This window comes from Rissa tridactyla, chromosome 2, assembly GCF_028500815.1.
Source record: "Rissa tridactyla isolate bRisTri1 chromosome 2, bRisTri1.patW.cur.20221130, whole genome shotgun sequence".
Lineage (NCBI taxonomy): Eukaryota > Metazoa > Chordata > Aves > Charadriiformes > Laridae > Rissa > Rissa tridactyla.
Window position 1 is genome coordinate 113,058,781 of NC_071467.1, and position 24,224 is coordinate 113,083,004.

At 35.4% G+C, this 24,224-nt stretch overlaps 1 protein-coding gene across 16 annotated transcripts in view; it reads right to left on the reverse strand.

The window, feature by feature from the left end:
- LRRFIP2 (LRR binding FLII interacting protein 2) overlaps nt 1-24,224 on the reverse strand; it is a 60,294-nt gene that overhangs the window by 29,300 nt on the left and 6,770 nt on the right. For 5 of the 16 annotated variants that reach the window (XM_054191139.1, XM_054191137.1, XM_054191142.1 and 2 more), the window contains exons 2-8: nt 20,106-20,210; nt 9,810-9,896; nt 8,290-8,340; nt 5,446-5,499; nt 3,588-3,653; nt 1,472-1,513; nt 470-535 (exon numbers count right to left, since the gene is read on the reverse strand). In XM_054191139.1, the coding sequence (XP_054047114.1) occupies nt 470-535; nt 1,472-1,513; nt 3,588-3,653; nt 5,446-5,499; nt 8,290-8,340; nt 9,810-9,896; nt 20,106-20,195 (456 nt within the window). In that variant the 5' untranslated portion in view covers nt 20,196-20,210. The remainder of the gene's footprint in view (nt 1-469; nt 536-1,471; nt 1,514-3,587; nt 3,654-5,445; nt 5,500-8,289; nt 8,341-9,809; nt 9,897-20,105; nt 20,211-24,224) is intronic. The other 11 variants (XM_054191149.1, XM_054191151.1, XM_054191153.1 and 8 more) reach the window with 7 other exon arrangements.

Below are 24,224 nucleotides of genomic sequence, written 5' to 3' on the forward strand. Positions count from 1 at the left end.
TGAACTTTCTAGAATAGTTTTTGGAAGATCACAATAATCCACATGCCTTTCTCAACAGTTCACTTGGTTAATGTCAAGGTTTATGGTAAATTCAATCTGCTTTACAACTACATTTAAAATATGCCTAACTGTTAGGGGACAAAGTGCAAATAATAGAATACGTATCTCCATCCTCACTGAATGAATTTTAATGCAGAGAATTGCCACTTTTAAATATTTCCAAGAGCCTTCCAAACACCTCCAACAGACATGATTTCTGTTCAGCTGATTCCATGATTCATGGGATATTACTGCCATGAGTTTCAAACACTTAACTTCAGATCAGAATTTGGTCAATACTAGAAGTTTCTTTTTTCCTGAAAACATTTATGCATATGTCAGCAAGCTAATAAATTTCTGCATAACTGTATTAGTATGTAACTCCACACACTTGGTATATTTATAATAAATACCTCAGTAGAAAACTAACCAATAAATCTTTATGGGAATAAGCAGCTTTCTTCTTTGAATTATGAGATTCACTGTAAGCATGACTCTAAGAATAAAATTTAGAAAATTAATACCATGTAACAGCATCTTCAATGTTAAAATATAAAGAAGTCAAACATAAGGATTTAAGATTTGTCATCTTCAACAAACACCACAGAAAATTCTAACTACATACTTCTATCACTGTGTAAAAAAGAACTGGTAAGTGTAACTATAACCAACCTTATCTCTGATTAACACAGACTTGGCTTAAGCCAGCAGTTCACATTCCACAAAATATGTAAAACCAATAAATAAACTAAAAAAGCTTAACATTACAGGCTATTTTAAGCACTAGGTTGTGTTTGCCTGTCTGTAGCTAATTGAGATAACACTGCTGTTTAAACAAATTCAGCTTTTTAAGCTGCTTGCATATTCCTTTCAGTGGTACTTGGTGATTTTCTTTGCTCAAGGAAACACATACAAGTATTACTTGGTGTAATACCAATGAGAATGGGGTGCAGTCTACTATCCCTTTATAACAATAAGAAGGAATATTTTTAAGTAAGGGTGTACAAACCAACTGCTTTTTCTCAGGACTGAAATAATTTTCCATTAGATTAAACTAAAGTTTCTGTATGGAAATGGGGAATACAAATATATGCATACAGAAACTTTTTAAAAAAACAAGTGTGTCTTCCAAGTCCAATCTGTACGTCACTTCACTGCAAAATTTAGAAATAACAAATACTAAAAAATGCTTATTTTAAGATAGCTGTCCCTAATATGTGACTTCATTAGATTTTATCCCAGAGAAAGTTTATACATGCATTCTATGGAAAGTGTTAGAACCATTCCGCTATTCTATGTCTGAAAGTGTAACAGTACAAGTTTACATATTTTTTTAAATCAATAATTTAAAGTAGCAAGTTAGTGTCATTACACCTTAAAAACAAAGCACAAAAGCAGTCTTCACTCAAAGACATGCAAAATGTTAACATACAGGGACTGAGTATCTTGTAGATCTATCCTTAGAACTGTCATACTGAAGTAAGAGAAAATGAAATTGAAATCATTAAGTTTAAAAAAAAGAAAAGATATAAAAATTAGCTTCCCCCCGCCCCAAAGAATGACTACAAATTCTTAAAAGGAAGTTACAAGAAAACAATCTATTAATTGTGAAAATTTATACACGAAGGAATGCCATTTATCCAATCTAAAAGGGCATTCTGAAGCTGGAACACTTTTTAATAAAACCCTATTTTTTCCACAACAGCATCTCAATATCTGAAGAGTGAGATAACTTTGGACTGCAGCAGGTTATCTGAAATATTTCCTGTGGTTTTGGTAACAGAAATTTAAACAATTAAGCAAAGTCTCAAACAGTAGATTGTATTAAACTGAGACAGTATTTCTTAGGTTACATGATAAAAGGCTCATCTCCACACAGGCAAAGGAGCCCAGAGGGCCACCAGTCAGCCCCGATGTCGAGGCGTGAAACCCATCATGATGTGGGGGCTCTGCAGGGCCCACTGCAGACTGAGGCAGGTCACTGCCTACAGGGCATGAAAGACATGCCCCTTCCCTGGCAGTGCTCAAGGCCAGGCTGGATGGGGCTTTGAGCAACCTGGTCTAGCGGGAGGTGTCCCTGCCCATGGCAGGGGGTTGGAACTAGATTATCTTTAAGGTCCCTTCCAACATAAACCATTCTATGATTCTATGACATTTGGGGATGCAGAGGCATGGCATCTTAGGATCAGGGGAGGAGCCAAAGGTGGTGAAAGGGAAGGACAAATGTGTTTTCAGAAGGAGCAAGTGTGTGAAAAAGGAGGAATAGTGGGATGAAAGGGCCACCTATGTGTAAAGAGAACGGTGGTCTACCAGATTCGGCAACTCAACATTGCTTATGAAAACAGCTTTGTAACAATAGCTTAGCCAGTGTCCCCATGTTTTCTTTTTTAACATAAAAATCTTAAATTTTCAAAGCAAGCTTGTATTTTCCAGTTAATTTAAAATTTCACAGGTATAACTTAGCTATTCTAGCTGTAGGTAAAATGCACAATCTGAAACATTACGTGTTATCACCCTAAGCTTTCTTAAAAAGCAAAACAAAAATCGAAGGTACTTTGAGAACATTACATGATATACTAATAGCATGTTAGAGTATCACCCACTGTAGTTTGCAACATGAGAACTACTGAGAGGATTACAAGAAAAAAAATATTCTTATCTATTAATATGTCTCAAAATTCCTTCTAGAGATCAATTCCCTAGTTTTAGATTTGATATTTATTTATAGATTAATATAGGCCAGGTTTAATTCGTATTATTTCATACTGTTTTCACATTATCTCAATAGTTCCAACATATCCAATATTCATATTATATTAAATAATAATTTAATATTATTAATACAACTTACAGACTGTGGCACCTTTTTGTTGCTAAAAGTATTCCCATACAGGACCCATAGGACACTGTACTAAACAACTTAATCATTTATTCTTTTTAAAACAGCTTTTATTTTTAATTATTAACTTCTGATAAGCAACCTTGCTATCAAAGAATGGAGATAGATCACTCAGATAATCATTATCATCACAACACGTAACTTATACCTTAAGTATTTACAGCTTAACAGTATACTAACAAATATTTAAATTGCCTAAACTAGGAATACACAAGATATACAGAAAGACCCAATTCTGAAAAAGTGGAATTTCTGTTTGTATTGCAGACTTGACTGTAGGACTAACATCGCAACATAACTGAGAAAAAAGGTTTCCTGTCATAACTTTTAGCAACATCTTTATACCTATCAAGGCTGATGCACAATCTTTGCCACTTTATTTTACTTTTCTTTTGGGGACATTAGAAGAGAGAGACTGGAGAGACTAATTCCCCTCAAAAGTTACCTTCAAGACAGAAATCTTAACACTTTCTTTGAGCCCTCAAACTTGCTATCACAAAGCGTTTGATAACATCAATTATTGCAGCAGTACAATTAACACTGTTTTCTACAAAGAAGCATGCTTTCACCAAACTACTGCTTTGGTAAGTAGATACAGAAAATGTTATAATGTGAACACATCAAAGCATGCTCATTCCAGGCTACACACCACAAGATCTCTCCTTCTGGAGGTACTTGCTCTGCTCCTGAGAGACCCACTGGCATCCAAAGAACTCTTAAGAATGAAATTGTAAAAATATATAAATATATAAAATAATTCTAAAAAGCTCTGATGATGACTGTTAATCTTCACTGAAAGGCACAAAGTAAGTGAGGCAGTCAAAGAAATTCTGGGTAAGCCCCCCAGAAACGAACTCAGTTATCTGATGATTTCAAACCCTATTCTTTACTTAAGGGTAAATTACTTAATCTCTGGTCTTAGCATATTTTGTATGTTAACCAAGGCAAGAGCAGATCTGAGCAAACCTGTACCAGTTCACAAGTTTGTAAGTGTTGCCACATAGCATTTGCACGTGCTTTTTCTGTAAACCATTTACTGTTTGCAGAGCAGTTAACACTACCTGATTTAAACAATTTATTTGGTAAAAATATCTGTGTGATAAATTGCAGAAACGCTTACTTAACACCAGAACTTGCAAGACATTACGTAAAATTCAGTTAATCAAAGATTACATTTAATTGCTCAAACTTCTTAGTAAGTGACAATGATTTTATTTTTAAGTCACACAAAGAATCAGCTTATTCTACCTTTCAAAAATAAACAAACCCAACCCTTTTTAGCAGTTTGTCCCTCTCCTGGCCTATATATCCAGATCAATGACAAGCTGGTTTCTACGCAGATCTACTAAAAACAGGAAAATGTTTACAAACATTCAATAAACAATCTTTAGCACCATGTATGACCTAAAAATGATATAGGATAGCCTATACCAGACAATAAATACTTCTATTAGCCATCTTTGGAATACATTGCATCATTCAGGTAAGTCTTTGCCACTAATGAATCCTCATATTCTCAAAGAAATAAAACCCTGCATCATACCAAACTCTTCTTTAAATTGCATCCTAAGGTACTGCTACTTTTTTTTCCACAAATACTATAGAAATACACAGTAATACTTAACGAGCAAGAAAAGACACAACGGTGACCAGACTACCATTGGAATGAAAACCCAATTTTTTTTTTACTCATTTTCAGTAACTGGCACTGATTCAGGATGACTGAGTCAGCAGTAGTATTTTGTTTATTAAATAAAATTTGCCTGTTCACAGAATTTCTGAGATAGACAGGGAAAATGGGAAAGAGATTATTTTTTCCCCCCATTAGACTTATCTAAACTAGAACAGTGATTGATCATTAATAGCACCTTCACACCTGAATATTAGATTTGATGTGGAGTAGTATTCATAAGACAACTGACAACTTACCTAGGAATCTTAGTACTCCACCATTTCCAGACAAGCCAACTAATTCTTACTAGTTGGCAATATCTGAAGCCTAAGTGAGTACAATTACTCAGCTTCTTAAAAGATAAACAAACCATATTATATTGGAAAAACAGTAAAAGATGAGACTTAAAACTTGTCATTAAATATATTATTCCAAATAACTGTTTGTTGAACTACATATTCCCAAGCAGATTCCAAATGCATAGTAATTATTTTGAGCAATAAAAATATACTGTAAATAAATATATGTAGTAGACAAAAAAAAGCATGAGGTATTTATAGTAAAAAATATAGTCAAAGAATTAAAATGTAGCAATTGAGATTTTTTTTTTCAATGCAAAGATTGAAATACATAAAAATAAACTACCTTGTTAACATTGATGGAAATAAAATACTAGATGAACTTTAACATTATATTTGACTTAAAATACTGTCTTTAAAACTAGTAATACTTGGAAGACATCATCTGCTCCTTAAAAAAATGAAACCAACACCCAAACTTTTTTTTTTTTAAAGGCCATGATGGAAAAGGGAAAGTATACAGTTTGAACACAAACCAAATATGAATGTCGACTGGACCGGTGAGAATACCTGGCCCTCTCTGAATCTTCCTGAGAAAGAAGAAATGCAGAGTTATTTCACAGAAAAAAAAAAAAGAAAAAGATGACAAACTAAAAGCAAGCAAAGTTGAGCAACATGCTGTTAGCACTTTTAATGCTATGTATTATTTTGAATAATCTGTTGAGGCAAGTGAACTCATTCAAGTCAGAACTGTGATTCCACCCGATTTGGGTGAGTATGCCAACACACTACATTAAAGATGTAAATAAGGGGGGTTAATATAATTAATCATTAGTGTTCAGTAGTCAATCTTTTTTTCTGATTGCTGTATTAATGTAGAAAAAAGTACAAGATTTTTTTAAATTAAGAAAGTCAAGTAAAAATAAAACAACATTCAAAAGCTTTACAAAATTACATTAGCAAGAAATTTAGTATATAATTACTACAGTCAGATTGTGAACATTTTACAAAGTTATTTTAGCCTAATAGAGATGATAATCTCAGTTTCCTCATACATATTTCAGATTTTCTCCTCTGCTATAGGAAAAAAGCTTCTTAAGCAAATTGATCAATTATAAATTATATAGGTAGTTCTGCTCTACAATGACAGTGAAAATAATAAACCCAACTTACAAAATTTGGGGGAGGACAGCTAGTTAAGGCACCTTAGTATCTTTTGTTCTGTTGAAAGCTCAGTGAGTGTTCATTTTGACTCCCACAAAAGAATATGTGAGAAGCAGCAGGACAAAAATACAACTAAGTTAAAATTAAACATTACAATACTTCACGTGCCATAAGCTTCTCAAATTTTTAGTTACAGTAGGTAAGCATGTTAAGAATAAGCTTAATTTTAAACTATCCCTTTTGAAAGGTACAACAGGACTCAAACTAGGAATCCTTCCTTAAATGACTCACTTTCTACAGTTTTCAAGATGTCAAACTACTCTAAAGATTGTAAGCCAGTTATCTTTAGAGTTAAAAGCTCAGCCTCCAAATCATAGATGAATATCTAAAGTCTAAAGCTGGCTTTCATACTGCTTATGGTCACATAGTTATTTTCTACAGTACCACTGGATACATTAAGTTGTTTAATACTAATTTTGTGACTATTCAAGAGGCCTAGTTAATACTCTGCAAGAAAATAACTTGAGGGGGAGGTTCATTTCAGAAGGACATTTTAGTCTCCCTCTCTATAGTGTCTACTTTGATGTTTACAATGAACATTTATGCAATACAACTTTTCAACACATTATAGTCAGATCACTGCCAATTTTAAATATACTTTGTGCTTGTGGTCTAACTGGACAAATATCTATCAATAACATTTGCAGCTTGCAAGCAGACAGTTTGCTATTTATCTGAATTGCTGGTATAACACCCCTGCTAACAATATGCTCTTATAATGCAAAGCTTCAGCTTCTGACACAGTTTTCTGTACATTTCTGTAGGTAATTTACTTCGGGTAACAAGTCTCTTCCTGTCATACAACTGAAAAATAGAAAGCCAGTATTAAGTGTTCATCATATTCAGATCAAAGGATAAAGTAAGTACTCTAGTATAGACAGCTGCTGCTGGTACATATCAAGCTTGATTTCTAAAAATTTAAGTTTGAAATATGCATTTTAAGACAGAGGCAGCAGATGTGCCTCTTATGAGCGCAAAAAGGTGGCATTCAATTGGGTGTCATTAATTTTGAAGTGAGATTGCTCACAAATGCAACCCGTGTTCCATGGTTTGGAAACCCTTGCTCTCCAGCAAAGAAACCAAACGTACAAACATGCATTCCACCAACAGATAACAGAAACCTATGTTGTTCTTTATAAATTACATGAAAACTAATACACACACAAATGTCAGCTAGGCAAAGAGACAATATAAACTCAGCACAACTTTTGCAAATAAAATTCTAATGACAGTTCCAGGATTTCTCAACGGAATGCCAATGAACTCTCATAGTAGTTTTAACTATTTGAAATTACGGTTAGTCTCTGCATGTATTATTTAAGTCTCCTTAATTCAAAACGTTCACAGTGAACACTTTCCTAAAATCATAAAAAGAAACTCACATCTCCCATGTGCCTTTTTAAGAGGCACATGAAGTTTGTGAAAGGAACTCTGAAGAAACGTTGCACTAAATTAGTATAAATTGAACAGCAGCTTTCTCAGATGTAACTCAACTTTATCTCTACTCCTTCCTACTTAGCAGATTTAATCTAAATAAATGAAGAGTCAAATATTTTATCATTATTAACTGAAAGTGAGGGGCAGAGGTAGAAGGATGCAAGTGATGCATGGGGGTGGGTTTGGTTTTTTTTTGGGGGGGGTGTTGGATAGTGTTTTGTTGTTTGTTTTTTGTTGTTTATTTTAAATCTTTTGCAGTTAAGTCTTAAGTCATAGAAGTGACTTCATCATCAATGAAAAAAGATGAGCATTTGCCATGTTACTCAAAGAGGAAACAAATAAATGCAAGTCCTAAGGAAAAAAAAAAGTAAAAAACACAAACCCTAGAAATTAACTGAAATAAAAACATTTACTACTGAAAAGATGTTTACCTATATTGAAACTAATATAATTTCATTTCAAATAGATTCATGACTTTAAGCCAGCATTCAGTGGAGACAATAAACATTTCATTTTAAGAAAAGCCTCTCATTTCATAGTTTGTCTTTTGTTGCCATGAAGTACCCTGCATATCCACATCCACATATAGTTTATATGTGATTGTTTTCGGTAATAAAACACTTTGAAATTGCACAGCAAACCATTAGTAAATTACTTCCTCCAAATCCTCTGTTAGTTCTGAGTGGCAAAAACATGCACAACAGGTGGTTTTAGCCTACCATCCATTTCTGGATATGAGCCCATTTTCTATCATATGAATGCTGAGAAAACTATAGAATGTAAAAACAAACAAACCATTGACAACATAGATTAGTTACCACACAAGACTGGATTCCTAGATCAAAAATTTGGAAAAATCTAAGTTAATTGCCATGTAATCTTCAGTATAATATCAGATACCTACAGCAGTTAGAAAACTGAAAAGTATGGAATAATAAGAACCATATAAAATTCAGGCAAAACACATTTTGTAGATTGCACTACTTGTTACCACAGCAAAAAACCCCAAACCCAAATATCAGCATTTATATGGAATTGAATGTAATCATGATAAATAATAAATTCTCAATCTTCTGCATGCTATCTCAAAACCTGAATCAAATGCAATAACCACGAAATAATCAAACTGTTGAAAATTTAGTTCCTAAGGGTTTTTTTGCTCAAGAAATGCAAACTCCTTTTTAGGAGAAACAAGTGGAGCAACACACAACCATATGTGCACATACTATCCCAATTCTACTATTTTTTAAAAAATAAAGATCCTGACAATAGGTATTTATTGTAAACACTTTCGTTATAATCCATATGGGAAGAAATTGACTGAAAACTGCACATCCAAAGTCACATATCCAAATTATCCAATTACTAAGTATTTTATAAATACATTAAAAATAGAGTAAAATATTTCTCTCTACTTCTTCATAATTGCTTATCCTATACACTAGGCAGTGTACATTTTGGGTATGGTCATGTTTACTATTTATGCTGTGCTGCCAGTTATCCATATTTACACAGACCTTTTGCACAGCAACAACAAAGGAACTGCCACATCTGTTAAGTAATTGTTCCTATAAAAGACAAGAATCACCAGCTGAATCAATCCCAAGTCTAGTAATTCAAATCCAGACTTCACATTAGAAGCTGAAAACTGTTCCTATCTATGCAAAATTATTTATGCAAGCCTGAGTTCTGGACATTGTCATAATGTTCTCTCTTCTGCTCATTTAAAAGTCAAGCAAGCAGTAATAAGAAAGTCTCAGCCCTTTAAATATCTAAAGATAAACATTTAGACTAATCTTTGTCCAACTTTGATTGCTAGGATTGAATTTACTGCATTTGTTAAAGGTAAAACATCCAACCATTTAATTTTGCCTGTGAAGCTAGAATTTAAAATCACATTAAAAATGCTTTCTTTTTCATTTCAAAGAAAGAGTGCTAATAGCCTAGTGCGTATAGCAGGTTTTTTTCCACAATATGACCATAAATATTGAGGAAGTTCAAAATGAATATTCAGATTAATATTTTGTGAGGTGCTATCCATAGGTAAATACAAAGCAAGTTATCCTTTTGGATATATAAGATAGGGGGAAAGAGGGAGGTATGGAAGGGGTGAGAGAAGCTAACAGTTGCCTGATGCAGAAAATACTAGCACACAGACAAAATCTGATGCAAGTACAGAAATAAAATATATGAAGAATTTTGGTAAAGGTTTGCAAGAGTTATTGAGGATTTACGCTACCTCTTTTTGCTGTCGCTCCAGCTCTCTCATACGTATATCTCTTGCTTCTGCTCGAGCTGCCCGTTTGGCTGCAAGCCTGGCTTCTGCCTATAAGCAAATTGAAAATACTGGAAGTTAAAACCACATTTTTTTGTACAGTGGTTTGAGTACTCAATTTAATAATCTCTTCACAAAAATACCTCAAGATTCTAACATCACAATAGATAAGTAGTAAAGAAATCCAAGTTCTCAGAATGAAGTTTCAGAAAGGATATATACCTAAGTCTTTACAGATTTCATTACTGGTTAAAAGAGTTACATGTTGACAGAAGAACTGAGTTCAGAAATATTACTATCACTAACTCTAAAAATTCATGTCTTGGAGACTTTAACAGGACTTTGCCTATGCATAGTATTTAAACAGGCATGTATGCAGCTGCAGAATCTTTGGCCACAGAAAGACATAAAACCAACAAGGAATGAATCAAAACGAAGATATTAAACCACTACTGTTCATATCAAATTTAAAAGCTCTGCTATTATTTGGAATTATTTCAAAAAAGCAAACATCACTTAGAAGTTGCGTTACTTCAAACAGCAATCATAAGATCTAATCAATTATTAGACAAAATGCAAGGAAGAAATTTAAGGTTACACTTCCTCAAGAACTAACTTAAATATTCCCCGTCACCAAAAAGGGACCCCCCTACCTTCCCATACTCCCAACACCTTCCTCAGACGCAGCTCCAGCACTCAGAACCTGCTGTAAGCCACTTTAACTAACTAGCATAGCAGAAAGTTAACAGCAGCAAAGTAGTTTTCCGAGTTTTTTGCTGTGTTAGTGAAATGAACTGGCTTGTACAAGGATCTTATGCCCAGCAAAATGGACAAGCAGGACAAACAGTAGCGAGACCTTCCCTTTTTCAGTGGCAAAAAGCACTTACATCTCCCACACCGCTTGTGAAACCTGGTTATTGAGATACAACTATATACTTTCTCCACTTTCCATCCAGACAACACATTGTCTTTCAGGCCCCAAATGCTACCTCAAATTTAATCAATTAATGAATTACATGAGGCAATAATTTGTGACATAAAGCTAACAGTTGAGGAAAGCACAAGCTCAGTTTTTTAATATTTGAATCATGAGTTGATGAAAATTTTCTCTTAAATTCTTGAAATATCAAACCACTAAAGACAGGTTTTCCACCAAAAATTCCAGTTGTCTATCTAATGTTAACTAAAAACTTATGAGAAACACCATCAGCCAGAAAACCAGAACTCCTAATATCCAAAACATTTGATGTCATGGAACTTTTTTAAAATGTAAAATTAATGGAATTTTGCCTTTGGTTAAGGATAGGTTTTTTCCTGCTCTTGCCACAGCATAGGTTTATGTAAAACATTAGAAGCCTATAAAACTCACAACAATCTTTTACTGTCCTTCAGGAAAAAAGGAAGGGTTCTTTAACTCTAGTTTAACTTTAAATTATGATTAAACTACAGACACAAAAATATCTATCAAATAATGACAAGAAAGAAGGCAAACACATTATAGTTTTATTACTTAAAATAGTTTCTCTTAACTTTAAATGACTCTCATCAAAACTGTTTTTCTATATTTTGCATACTCAGATTAAATGATTCCAAGATTCCACGTCAGCTCTCTTGACTGCCACGCTGTAATCATTTTTCAGAGCAGCATAAAGATACTCTTCTTCCTACCCAATGACGGCACACAAGAACAGCAAGGGAATTCCCATGCAACAGGAAGTCTCTTCTCACTTGCGGCCCTACTCTGTAATTGTCTGTAATCATAGCTTTGTCCTGTATAAACTTTCACACAGATGTGTATGCAGCACAGAAAGAGAAAGGACGCAAACAGCTGCGGATACATCTGGGTTTACGCATCTAGCCTTAGACTCTAGCAAGGCTTTATTGTTAAACGTAGAAAGTTCATTCGTTTACTGATTCACACTAAAAATAAATCCACATTTCACCACTCCCTCCTAGTCCTACAGCCAGAGACCTAACTTTCACATTCCCACAGTAGAGGGGAAACTCCTGTTTCTTCCAATCTACTAAACCCTTGATAAAACACAGGAGAATTCAACAAACGTTTGTCATAAAATGGGTACCTGAAATTGAAAAAAAAAAAAAAAAGTCAGTCTTATCTTTTTAGAGAAATCTTTTAGCAGAAAATAGCTTGGTATTACATTTATTAGTAATCTGAGTAACTGGATTCCTCTAAAAAGTACACAATTTCAAAAAGATAAAGAAGTTGGCAAGTTAAGTGAATGCACAGTTCTGGGCCTTCCTTCACTAAAACTTAAGCAAGAGACAAATCACATTACCATTTGAAAGGCCATCATACCAAAAAATTCTTTATTGTCAGCAGAATTGTTAGAGAGCAGATGTCATGTTATTAGTAGAGCACTCACGCTAATCTTGATAACTATGTAATTGAAATTCAAAGCTAACATTAATAAAGAAATAACTATAATTCAAAAGGACATAGTTTTCTTCCTGGGTGCTGCTCTTCACTCTGTTGTGTTACTGAAGAAAGCCTTAAAATTTGTGAAACAATTTTCCAACAACACTTTTTGCTCTTTGCAAATGAAATTCTTCAGCTATATTGAAATGAAGTCTTTAAATATCTGCTACAGGAAATACAGTGCCACAACAGCTTTGGATAGAGAACCAAGTTGAAAAGATGAAGCTGTTTGGACTATAAAAGCAGCACAGAAAGGAAATCTAGACTGCCGTTAAATTTTTTGGGGAAAAAAAAACAACAGCAAAACAACAGGCAGTCGTGCTATAATGCTTTTCTAATTCAATTAGCATTAGAGTTGAAGAGTATTCTAAATACATCACTATTCACTGCTCATCCAAGCTTAGGAGTCAGCGCAGGTTGCTTTCTACAGCTTGTATTACACAAATTCCAGTCTTTGAAAACTACAGACTGGCCACTACAGTCTTGATTTCAGTTTCATTGGTCATTACTCTCTATACAATCTTTAGAACAGACACACACAAATAAAATACATAATTTTTGATAAAGATACATTATATTATCATTGAAGTTCAAAAGTTATTTAAGATACCAAATTCCTATTTTCATTAAGTAAAAATTAAACTGTAGACTGTCCAAGATCTAGCAAATCTGACACTTAAAGTTTCTAAAGGGGACTTCCAACTGCAAAAAAGAAATGTGATAGCTGAATTTTCTTAAACGCTTCAACTGCAAATAAGAGATGAAGTATCCAAACCCGTTAGAACCAGTACACTTACACTGGTGGCTAAAATGAAAAGAAATGGCTCGGTTATATATTCTGGTGGGCAAATAGGAGCCATGAGGTACAGATACAATTTCGCACGGAATTTATTCAGAGAAGTGATCAAGAAAGGAAATAAGAGGACTACATAGAAGATGTTTGTAACAAAAAGGATTATGTAGGAAAAAAAAAAACAACACAAGAAAAAGGCCCTCAAGACTTTGGATAGGAAAAAACAATCAATTAATAACTAAATCTGTAAAGTTTTTTCTACATGAACTCTCTCATACTACTCCTTATCTTTTACCTCCTACCCTAAGGACAAATATGTGATTTTAAACGAAGTGCCATATCTGCATTTCTCTGGGTATTAACTCTGCTCTGAGTAACAAAACAAAGCCATCTGTTAACTGCTGAGTTCTGGAATTCTACATTTCAAAATGGGTAACAAAAAGCATTACATGCAAAAACAAAACTAATGTTTCCTTCCACCTGCATAAACAGCATTTCATTCTAGAAGAATATGACAATTCTGGCTGTTTTCAAGCAGTTAAGCTACCACCTTGAAAAGCAGTACTCACTTTGATTAGATTATTTTATTGCATATGTTCAGTAAACATATGGGTAGCAAGAGAATGTTCTCTCTCCATCACAGGCAACATGGCCAGTTTCCTCATTTTCACCTGAAAACCAATTACTAACAACTACTTGAAGTCCCCCTGCTTATTCCATTTTCTCCCTTTTTTGTAAAAAATACATATTTTGCACAATCTTTTGAAAACTTTTCAAACCACTTTATCTCAACTTCCAAGGATAACATTTAGTTCTTCAGTTAAATCCAAGATATTTTTGTCAAGAAAGGAGAAAAGATAAAGACCAGATTTTATTTTGAATGCCTTTGTAAAGAGCAAGTCAGTAGTGTGTCCTTTCTGATGTGTTTTTTTCTTAGTCTCTTCACAGCAATGAGTAAGTTCTTTGCCAAGACAAGCAGCATACTAGTACATAGAATTGATATGGTAGAAGCTTCCCCTTGTGTTGAGCAAGGAGAAGCATAACATCTGTCTCCATAGTGCAGACAGGCATCTTTCTCCTTCCCCTTACTTGAAAGAAGAATTCACTAGAAAGCAATAGGATTTTTATTTTAATTTCCACATTGTAGAGAAGGCAATTTATTAATTAGCTCAGGTTCAGCATAAAAGCTTCGTAAGGATAAAATATAGTATGCATAATACCATATATACTAAATACGTTAGTCACCTCTGAAAAAATATTAATGATTTTCGTTGAAAAATTAAAATTATTTTATCATCCTGGGCTACACATAAACTCATCTCTCTCTCTGTCGAGGGATATGCTGTGCTTACAACGCTGCATTTTCCAAGGCAGGAGGTCCAGGCAAGGAAGGTTTCCGTTCTTCCACCAGATGGCAGCGGGGAGGGCGACGGCTACCTTGGCCCAGGCACCCGGCTCCGTGTCCGCCACAGGGCATCCAACAGAACACCAGGAGCTACTGACAGCCAGCCAGCCAGCCAAGCACCTGGATAAGCAGCTTAAAAGCATTCACCGTTTCTTAATACACTACTACACACTGAGATACAAAGTTTATTTCATCATTTCTTAAGTGAACATGCATTTCTCTCTTCTGTTGCTCGCTTCTGTGTTCTCATTTCCACGCTTTTTACCCTCATCTCCTTACTGTCTCATGGACCCAAGGCAACACCATCATCACTCATGTGCCAAATGTATTTCTTATGCCTCCTCAGAAACAGCTTCCTTCCACCTATTTCTGATGTGCCTACTCTTTCTCCAATTGCCTACAAAGCAAAGACTATGAACAACAAAATCTTAAGGTCTACATGACCTAGAGGTTTAGGATTCTTTATTTCTGATGTCTCTTATTCTTTTTCCATTCATTATACAGATCCGCACATAGAGAATCCCTAGAATACCTTATCTCCTACAAAATATCCTTAACCACTATTAAAAACAACCGCAAACACAATTTTGAATTAATACTAGTGTAGAAATACCTGATTTAAAAATATTTAAGTGATCTCTTGCTAAAACATAAACTCAAAAATCGTCTAGCATCTACAACACCGGTATGAGGTGGGGTTCTCTGGGGTTTTGTTTGTTTTCTTAAGAAAAGCTGAAGCTGTATGAGGAGAGAAACATGTACTGAACTTTGAGTAGATTCAGTATGACAAAGAGTATGTTGTTAACTGCTTTTAAATTCATCGTATAGCCTTCAAACATTTTAAAATACTGAACTCTTGGCTTTTTCTACCCTGGCAACTAAGTAACATGACATTTTTACCAAAATAAGAACTGCACTCTACCCAGAGTTTGAGTGACTAGAGTGAATTTTAAATCCAAATGAATCTTTACTATCTCCCATGAGAAAACACCTCTTAAGAGTTTCCAGGCTCCTGCTATACAACGCAAACAGAGTCATGACAACAGTTCCTGAAAAAACACAGACAAGATCTACAAGGAGGAAATGAAGTGAACAGTGATGCAATCAATGTCAATGAGCTCTAATTCTTTGTCATCTAGAGTTATTCAGCCCCGAAGAATGGAAGGACTGCTGACGCAAGCACGGAAAGAAAGGATATGAAGAAATAAATCCTGATTGTCCCTTCAGACTGTTGCTTATTGGGTTGAGGCTGATGAGATGACAAGAGTCAGACTCTTCTCACTTTCTGGCACAATGTTCATTGTACCTGAGCTTGAACTGAAGTCAATGTAAGATTGCAGAGGTCACTGAAACATCTGCTCTTTCATGTAAGACTGGTCTTGGAGAAAGAGGTCTCAAGTAATCATAAGAGATGCCTGGTGAAGACAGGTTACTGCTGAATATTTAAAATGAACACAACAACTTGTCTGTAAATTACAGAGACAAGTGAAGGAGTGACGCAGATGTCAACTGAAGATACTCTGCCCACAAAACAGCTTTATAAGCAGAGAATCTCCACAACAAAACCACAGGGAAAACAGATCTTGAGGTCATATCAGCTGTATCAAGTGTAGACTGTGAATAGAACCTTGAGAATATGAACCTCCAATTTTCATTTGGTTATTTGTTAAACAAAAAGGATTCCCACATAAGAACCTAATCTTGACAGGAGCCTGAACTCATGCTAGACAATCCCTATCTGTTATTTGGAAAGGCAGAACTTTCCACGAGACAGAAGAAACTGTCTTCCACACCAGCTGGCTTATATTCTTTGTCAATCTGAAAAAGCTAACAGATTCAGAAAGCTTCAGAATCTATTACAACAGCTAGAGAAAGAACCAGAAGGTGGTATAAAGGAACTCTTCATATTTTTAGGAGATAGACTTTTTTTTTTCCCCCTTTTTTTTAACAAAGGATTAGCTGACTTCAAATTAACCTTACTATAATTGGAAGACACTTGCCAATACTCCACTTGAACGTAGGTGGGTGCATTTACACTGAGAGTTCCTTTTCTCCTTACAGGGAACACCTGGACAATATACTTATACCTGTTCCCACAGCTTTTGAAACAAACATGATAAAATGGTAATCTTCTCTGTCATACGAAGGTAAGACTTCCAAACTGATCAACTGCAACTAATCTCACTTAAGGCACTGAATAATATGGAGAGTGCATTTCTTCCAGAAAAGGATGCATAGATACTGTTCCTGGATATGTACATCACCTTTACTCTTCCTCAGTTTCAGTGAGCACAGGGAATTCAACGCCAGGAAGGATAACTCACAACAGAATACAACGTAGGTCCCAAAGAAAGAAGTCTGGTAACTCAGGAGGTCTTGGAATAAGGCGGTAATTCACTCCAATGTTGATGTTAAGCATACTTGTGCCTTGTTTAGTGCAGAGGGATTGCAAAAGAGCTTGTCTCAATGCAAATTCCCACAGAAAGTAAAAGATATGAAAGAACTCTCTACATAACAGTGCTAGAGCTACAAGAAGTGAGGGGGAGTAGACGACCAACAGAGGAAAAGTTATCCAATGCAGAGGAAAGATGGAGAAAATTAAAGAAATCTCACAAGGAGGAAGTAATTTGAACAAGCCCCTTAGATCCTATATAGTGCCCTTGTCTTCCATTAAATATTTTCACAAGATGACACATCAGATTCAAACAGTGCAGAAAAAAAAAAAGAATATCCAGAAATTAATTTATTGGATCAGTACCAAAGAATTCTTTACACAAATTTCCTAGCAAGCAGATGTTTGTTGGTACCAAAAGGAAGATAACACTTTTTTTGACACATCCCATACAACAAGGAAATCTCAATTTTGTCAAATAAGAATGTAAGAAAGAGTAAAATTAGTGCTTTCTGAAATCTGAACTTTGAAGAAAAAAAAAACCACTGAAATTTCATCCACTACACTAGAAGTCTTTGCAAGTATTACAAACTCTGATAATTCCTAGTGTCATTTTGTGACTGCTCTGAATCCCAGAGCACTTCCATGCAGTTTTTCCATGCAGATCATACTGAGTGACAGCCTTTTGTTTCAGCATATTTTTTTTTTACCATCTCTTGATACCTAGAACACCTTTTAGGAACATTTTCCTCACAAGACATCTGACTTCTGGATTATGGGACTCAATTCAACTGTTGTAAGTAACATCTGCTAAAAAGGTAATTTCATAAGAGGAAGTTGAAGAACAAAACACTCGTTGACAATAAAAAGATAAGCAAGCCATATTGCTGAGATAATGGCCTCAGAACGGCAAAGTACATCTACTCTATATATTCATGCACTGAGAACTGGCATGCCCTATGTCAGCATGGTAAATGAAAGCTTTTCCCCATCCTCAAATGATAAAGCATATATATGGTACAGTAAAATCAAATGTAACGACAAAACTTAGTTTTATTAACTGGCCTCTGCTGTGGTATCTTAAGAAATGCATTCTGTTCCTTTAAAGTAAAAATTTTCTTTAGAGTAAGTTGGCTAATACTATGAGTTATAGCTACCAACTCCATGTCAACAGCTGCCGTCTGACATGGGGTCTGAGGGCCAGCTTCTCCTACGCAGACCAAAGGATTAACAACCTGACAGTAGTACATATTTTAATGTTAATTAAATGTTAATGAATGTTTAATATTAATGACGACATACAACTTTTCACACTATTTTAAAATTGGATAACAATTTTAAATTAAGACTGTTAAAGGCAAACCTGGATATAGCAACACAAAAGAAGAAATGGTTCTATACACAGCCTGGAAAACATATATGTAAAGGTAACAAACCATTTTATTTTGAAATATGTTGAATACTCTTCTCCCTAACAAGCCATGAAAGGTGACCCTCAAAATGCCAGAATATCAGAAAGAGAAAAAGTAATTCTAATAAGAAAATCAGAAGGAACATTTAGAACAATTTAATTCAAATAGGTTTTAAGAATTATTAATAGACATAAACCAGTTAAAGACAATACGAAATGGCTACCCCTTAAATGATATGCTGATCAACATAATTTTACTTATCTTTAGCAGATTTAGATTAACATCAGAATAATGAATAAGTTTTAGAGCTTTTCAGCAAGTTGTTTTCCAGTTCATTGTTGACAGAAGAGAAGGGAAGGCTTAATATACATTAATCCTTGGAACAGATATATTCAACTCGGTTATCTCTGCGAGATAACACCTCTAGCTGTGAGACCTAGCATTATTTTAGTTTAGCACTGAGAGGGGGGGAACCCTTCCTTTTTGTTTAATCTACACTCATACTCAAATTTTAATTGCGGTGGGGGGTTAGAGATGTAAGAGAACAAAGCCCCCCAGTAATTTTAAAGTAAGAGAATAGTTATTACACCTTGCTATTGAGACCTTTTTTTCTAGGCTAAATTGCAAGATGATGTTACTGTACTGAAACCATGCACAGAATACTTGAAAGAAATTTAAAGCCAGATTCCTTCTTCTTTGTTAGCCATTTTTCCCCAAAATGGGAGATGAAACTCGATGAGTGAGACTGTACATGACCCAGAAGCCCTCACAGAACATATCTCGTAGGGTGAGAACTTCCATTATATTTGGTGTGAACATAGCCTGCTGGAAAGTTACCAACTAAATGAAAATGTTTTTGTGCTGACAGAGCATTTTCTTTGCCTACAGCCTATGATTGCTACGCTTGAAAATGCATACAAAAGCTGTATTTTCAAAGACCTATCACCTACCCATTTTGTCTTACATACACATATATGTACTACACCTACATATACAGACACCAGTTTACATTATAAGGCCAATTAGAATCTGCATTTTGCCAAGTAGGGTGAGCAGCTTTGTAGATAGTGTAGCGCAAAGCTTCTGTATCCACTTGTATACAAACAGTACTAATGCTTTTGTTCCCAAGTTACAGCATTTCCTCCCAGAAAAACTCAAGTCCAAATAGACGTCTGTAAGACTCTAAATTCCAGCTGCCTCCTTCCTATATCCGGTGGGACAAAATTCCCCTTTGTATACAAATTTACCCTTTGTATCAACTTCTTATTAATTACATTTTTGGCTGGTTACCTCCAGCTCTCTATTTTTCAGAGGGTGACTCTGTTAAGAAAGTCCTGGTATAGTGTACATATTAGGCTTATTTTGACAGAAATGTGACTTTGCACATTTGAAAGAGAATATATTACAAATAACGTTTAATAATTACTATTACTTATTTAACACTAGTACACTATACTTACCATCTTAAGAATACTACACACTGCAATGGGACAAATGGGGAATTTTTTTAGTTTTAGACCTGAGATAGCAGCTGGATTACTCATTTATCTTTAGCTAAGCATATAACTACCCATAGAAAATCTGCTAAGCTTTAAGTGTGATCCTGGGAAGTTACGCTAATCTTACAATTAACATATCATTGTGACAACATTTCAGTAAATGTGATTTTGTGACTGAAAATACTCTTAGTTTGTATTAATTGTTGTATTTTTGCCTGATTACACTTTTTAATGCACAGCTTAAAAAAATTTAACTTTTTCTGGATAATAAGATTGCTTTCATCCCAACTTCTGAATTTAAGATAATTTGAAATGAACAAACCTCTCTGGCAATGTTACTCAGAGCTTCATCTTCTGCAGAAAACCTGTCTTTCACTGGAGTTCTCTTCCGTCCTGATCCAGGAGTTCCCATTTTTATTCTCTGGTTCTGTATTTGCAAAAACAGACAGGAAAAAGCTTAGTTTTCAGATATGGAACTAAACCCAAACAATCCAAACTCCAAAATGTAGTACGTTTTCCAAATCTTTAGCTGTATAACACTCAAGAAACCTACGTGCCATTGGCACAAATTATCCAGCAGTTGTATTTCTAGGAAAATTTTATCACAAAATCTTGTGGCAGCTTTATAGAACACCGTTGCATCCTACAAGATGCACACAGCATTCTTCTACTAAACAGAACCCATCAGTTTACCTACAGCTTCAAAGTTACGCACAAATGTCAACTGTTCCTACCTCAATAACGATACCTATGTACGTTGTCATTTTTCACAACTCCTAAAAATAAGTATCCATTTAATTTTACTGAAAGTGAAGAAAACCTACAGGTAACAACACTTTCAAGAATTAAACTTACACAATCATTAGAGCTCTCTCCAAAGCAGAAAAGATAGATCAGTAGACAAATTTTTCAAGCCATCCAAGCAGGTAGATGGGGTTTATTTACATTTTAATGCAGCAGTTCTCATTCAGCGGCAACTGAATGAGAACTGCAGTGGTCTACTAAAGGAGAAGTTTTACTGCAGTAGAAGTAAAGACATTTCTAGACAAACAAACATTCTTTTCCTTAGCAAGATTCCTAATTTGGGAAATGAAGAGAGAAACATACTAGCATCGTATACCCAGAATGATACATAAAATACTCTTAAGTCTTCTTCCAGAAGCCTCCGTTATCAATTGCAAGAATATGAAAATTACTACCAAATCAAAACATAGCACATACAGCCACAGACAGCGAAGCATTACTCAAAAAAGTAATCTAAATTAATTTTTTGAAATATCCTAAAGAAATCCTACTTCCAGACATCCAGGTCTTTCCAAATGTCAGATAACAGCAATTTGATATAAAGGAGGTAAGTGTCCCACACAGATACAGGGAAAATAATTTTCTTCATGCAAATAGAAAAGGTCTAGAAGGGAACAACTATTGGCTAGCTTTTTGAAACCTGAACGTGTGTGAGAACTATCTTTCATACTGGGTCTAATGAGCAAACATTCAGGAATTCCTTACAGTTTAACTGGGGGCGGGGAAATGTGACTGGAGTATTTTTGTGCAATCACTGTTTTTACTTTGTGATTTTTATACAGCAATCACAAAGACAAAATATATTGGGGTACTTTCTGTCACTAAAAGATACCAAGTAGCATCACAGGTTTGGGGTTTTTTTGGTTTGGTTTTGTGGGGTTTTTTGTTGGTTTTTTTGTTTTTGTTTTTTTTTTTTTTTCATTTTAGCTTCTACACTTCTCCCCTCCATAACTTTATGCTGCCAGTTCTCTCTCTTCTTTGCAGGCAGGAAGTCTTTTATTCTGCTTCAAATTCTGCAGGTATTTTACTGTTCTTTAAGTGCTTTGATGTGGGGAAATAGCATATTTGCTGATGAGAGAAAAGACAACAAAGACTCAAAACTAGATGTCCCCCCTCTTAAAAGCTGCTGCATAGGACAGATACAACAATTATGCAATAATCTTATGCATTTCCAGTTGCTATTCTGAGATCAAAACTAAACACACTCAGAACTACAGGTGCAGACCAACTCCACTGTGTAAAAACCTTAGAGGAGAGCTTGCAATGTTTCCAGATGAGTAGTAGAGGAATAAACCCGCAGTATCTGAAGGAGCCAGAGAAGATGCAGTTCTATCATCCCATCCAGTAATGAACACATTCCTGATGGGGAAAAGTGGATGTAAGTACACCCCTGGATTCCATCCATTCCTCTGCAGGCTGCTCGTTCATTTTGCAGTGCAGAGTGTTTGGATCAACACCGAGGACTCATCTGCCAGGGAGTGTTTTTACCATTGGCCTGTGTCTCATGGTTTAATTTATTTGTTACTCCCCCACAACATGATTTTGTTGTTGCATGTTTTGGCTTTCATTATGGTGTTAGGTAGCAGAACATTTTCAGGAAGAAATGCAAGATTCCAGCCTCACTCTTATCCGAGGTTAAGATGGGTCTTGGAAGTAGGACAGCAGAACTCGAACTCAGGGTGAAGGGAGACTCTGAGATAAGGCCTGGGACAAATTTTGCCACTGTTAATCCATTCAGTAAGAGTCTGTCTTTTTAATCTTATAAACAAGCAAACAAACTTATGTTTTGTACTCAGATAAATTTAGATACATAAATGCAGAAAGCAGTTTGGAGATCTGTGTGGCAAATGTTTAACTTCAGAGCTACAGGTCGCTGCCCACATTCAGAAGTGTCTCCAAAAATCTGCATCTTTTTTCAGTAATTCTCATTGGCTGACTTCAAATAAGAAAAGCAGATAGAGCCCAAAGCAGAAGTTGCATCAACACAAAATAATACCCTCCTACTAGAGAAGGTTTTCACAAGTTTATATATTAGTCAAAAAAAAAAAAAAAGAAAAAAATCAAGAAATTATGTTATTACAACAGATCAGTTCACATAAGCAATAGAAAACCTATCTACTAAAAGAGTCACTACGCATGAAATGAAATTCTTTTAATGTGTGTGTTAAGGGTTGTATTTCTTAACTAGTTTTTACCACATAAGTAAAAACTGTACATACCATAGATCTGAACTGCATTTGTGGATATCCTTTAAACAACACACCACTTTTAATAGACAACTAACTTCGGTTTGTTAATTCAGTGAGTTTTTCTTAGCTGTCAGACTGATTTGGAGAATTGAATGTAATAGGTTATATAGCTATTTTTAGTATAGCTATGTTGAGACTGACAGTAAGTACTAACGTATATACATAGAGTAGTGAATTTTAAAAAGTTAGATGCTGAGGCTTTAAAGGAGCAAAAAGCACTTCATCTCAGGCTCGCTGTAGCATAATTGTGCCAAAGTCACTGTGGAGGAAGGCAAGCATTGCATCCCTTCCAGCCATCTGCCACGCTTCTCACATAAGGATGAGCCCAAAGCCGAAAAAGCAACGAGGGACAGATTACCTGGAAGGTATACAGAGATGTTGCCTTTGCCTACAAGGAGGGTTTCGGAAAGCCAAAGCTCAACTGAAGTCAAAACTAGCAAAAGGCTGATAAGGACAAAGAGAAAGGCTACTGTAAGAACATTCGGAACAAAAGGAAGATTAAGAAAACTAACACCATTGCTTAGTGACGCAGGGGACATAGCGAGTGGTGCTTACAAGCCTCATCCTTGGCAAAATGGTCTGGATAATAACAAATGTGAGGATAGGAATTTTTGTGTGCCTGTGAGTCAAATATGCAAAATCTTCCTGTCAGGATATTTGCACAAAATTGGTCATGTTGAACAGCAAGAGGATCATCAGTTAGATTACACAGTATCTAGGGAATTAGAAAGAAATGTTTGAAATAAAGGAGTCCTCTTGAAAATAAGTATAAAAAAATATGAAAGTCTGTACAAGCGGGAAAGACCTTGGAAAGGAAACAGCATCGGCCAAAACTTGGTTTGACACTGCCAGAAGTCATCCCGCTGACTGCATTGTGATATCTGGCCAGACCAGACAGCACAGCATCCCTCCTGGGGGGTGCAAGGTCCCATGCCCCAGCTAGGAGGTGGTCATACAGGGTGCGGCAAGGGAGGAGAACCCACACCTTAGGGGCATGAATGCGAGCTTGTGAGCTGCAATCTCACCAGCATGTGCATTAGAGAACATGCATTACAGCACAGGTACACGCAACTCTAGAGCGCCAACATCTCCAACAGGAATCATGTGCAAATAGGTGACCCTGGAGTTGAAGAAGAGAGGGTAGTTAAACACTGGCCTAGAGAGGCTGTGAAGTGTCCAGCCATGAAGATATTAAAAGCTTGACTGGACAAGGCCGAAAAACCTGCTGTAACTGACCACACTTTGGGCAAGAGGTGACCTCCAGAGGTTCCTTACAAAATAAAAGACTATATGATTCTATATTTATTATTGCTGCCAGCTTTGAAACTAAACCTCAATATAAGCTTTCTTTAATAAGATGATTTGATATTTTTTTCAATTTTTCACAA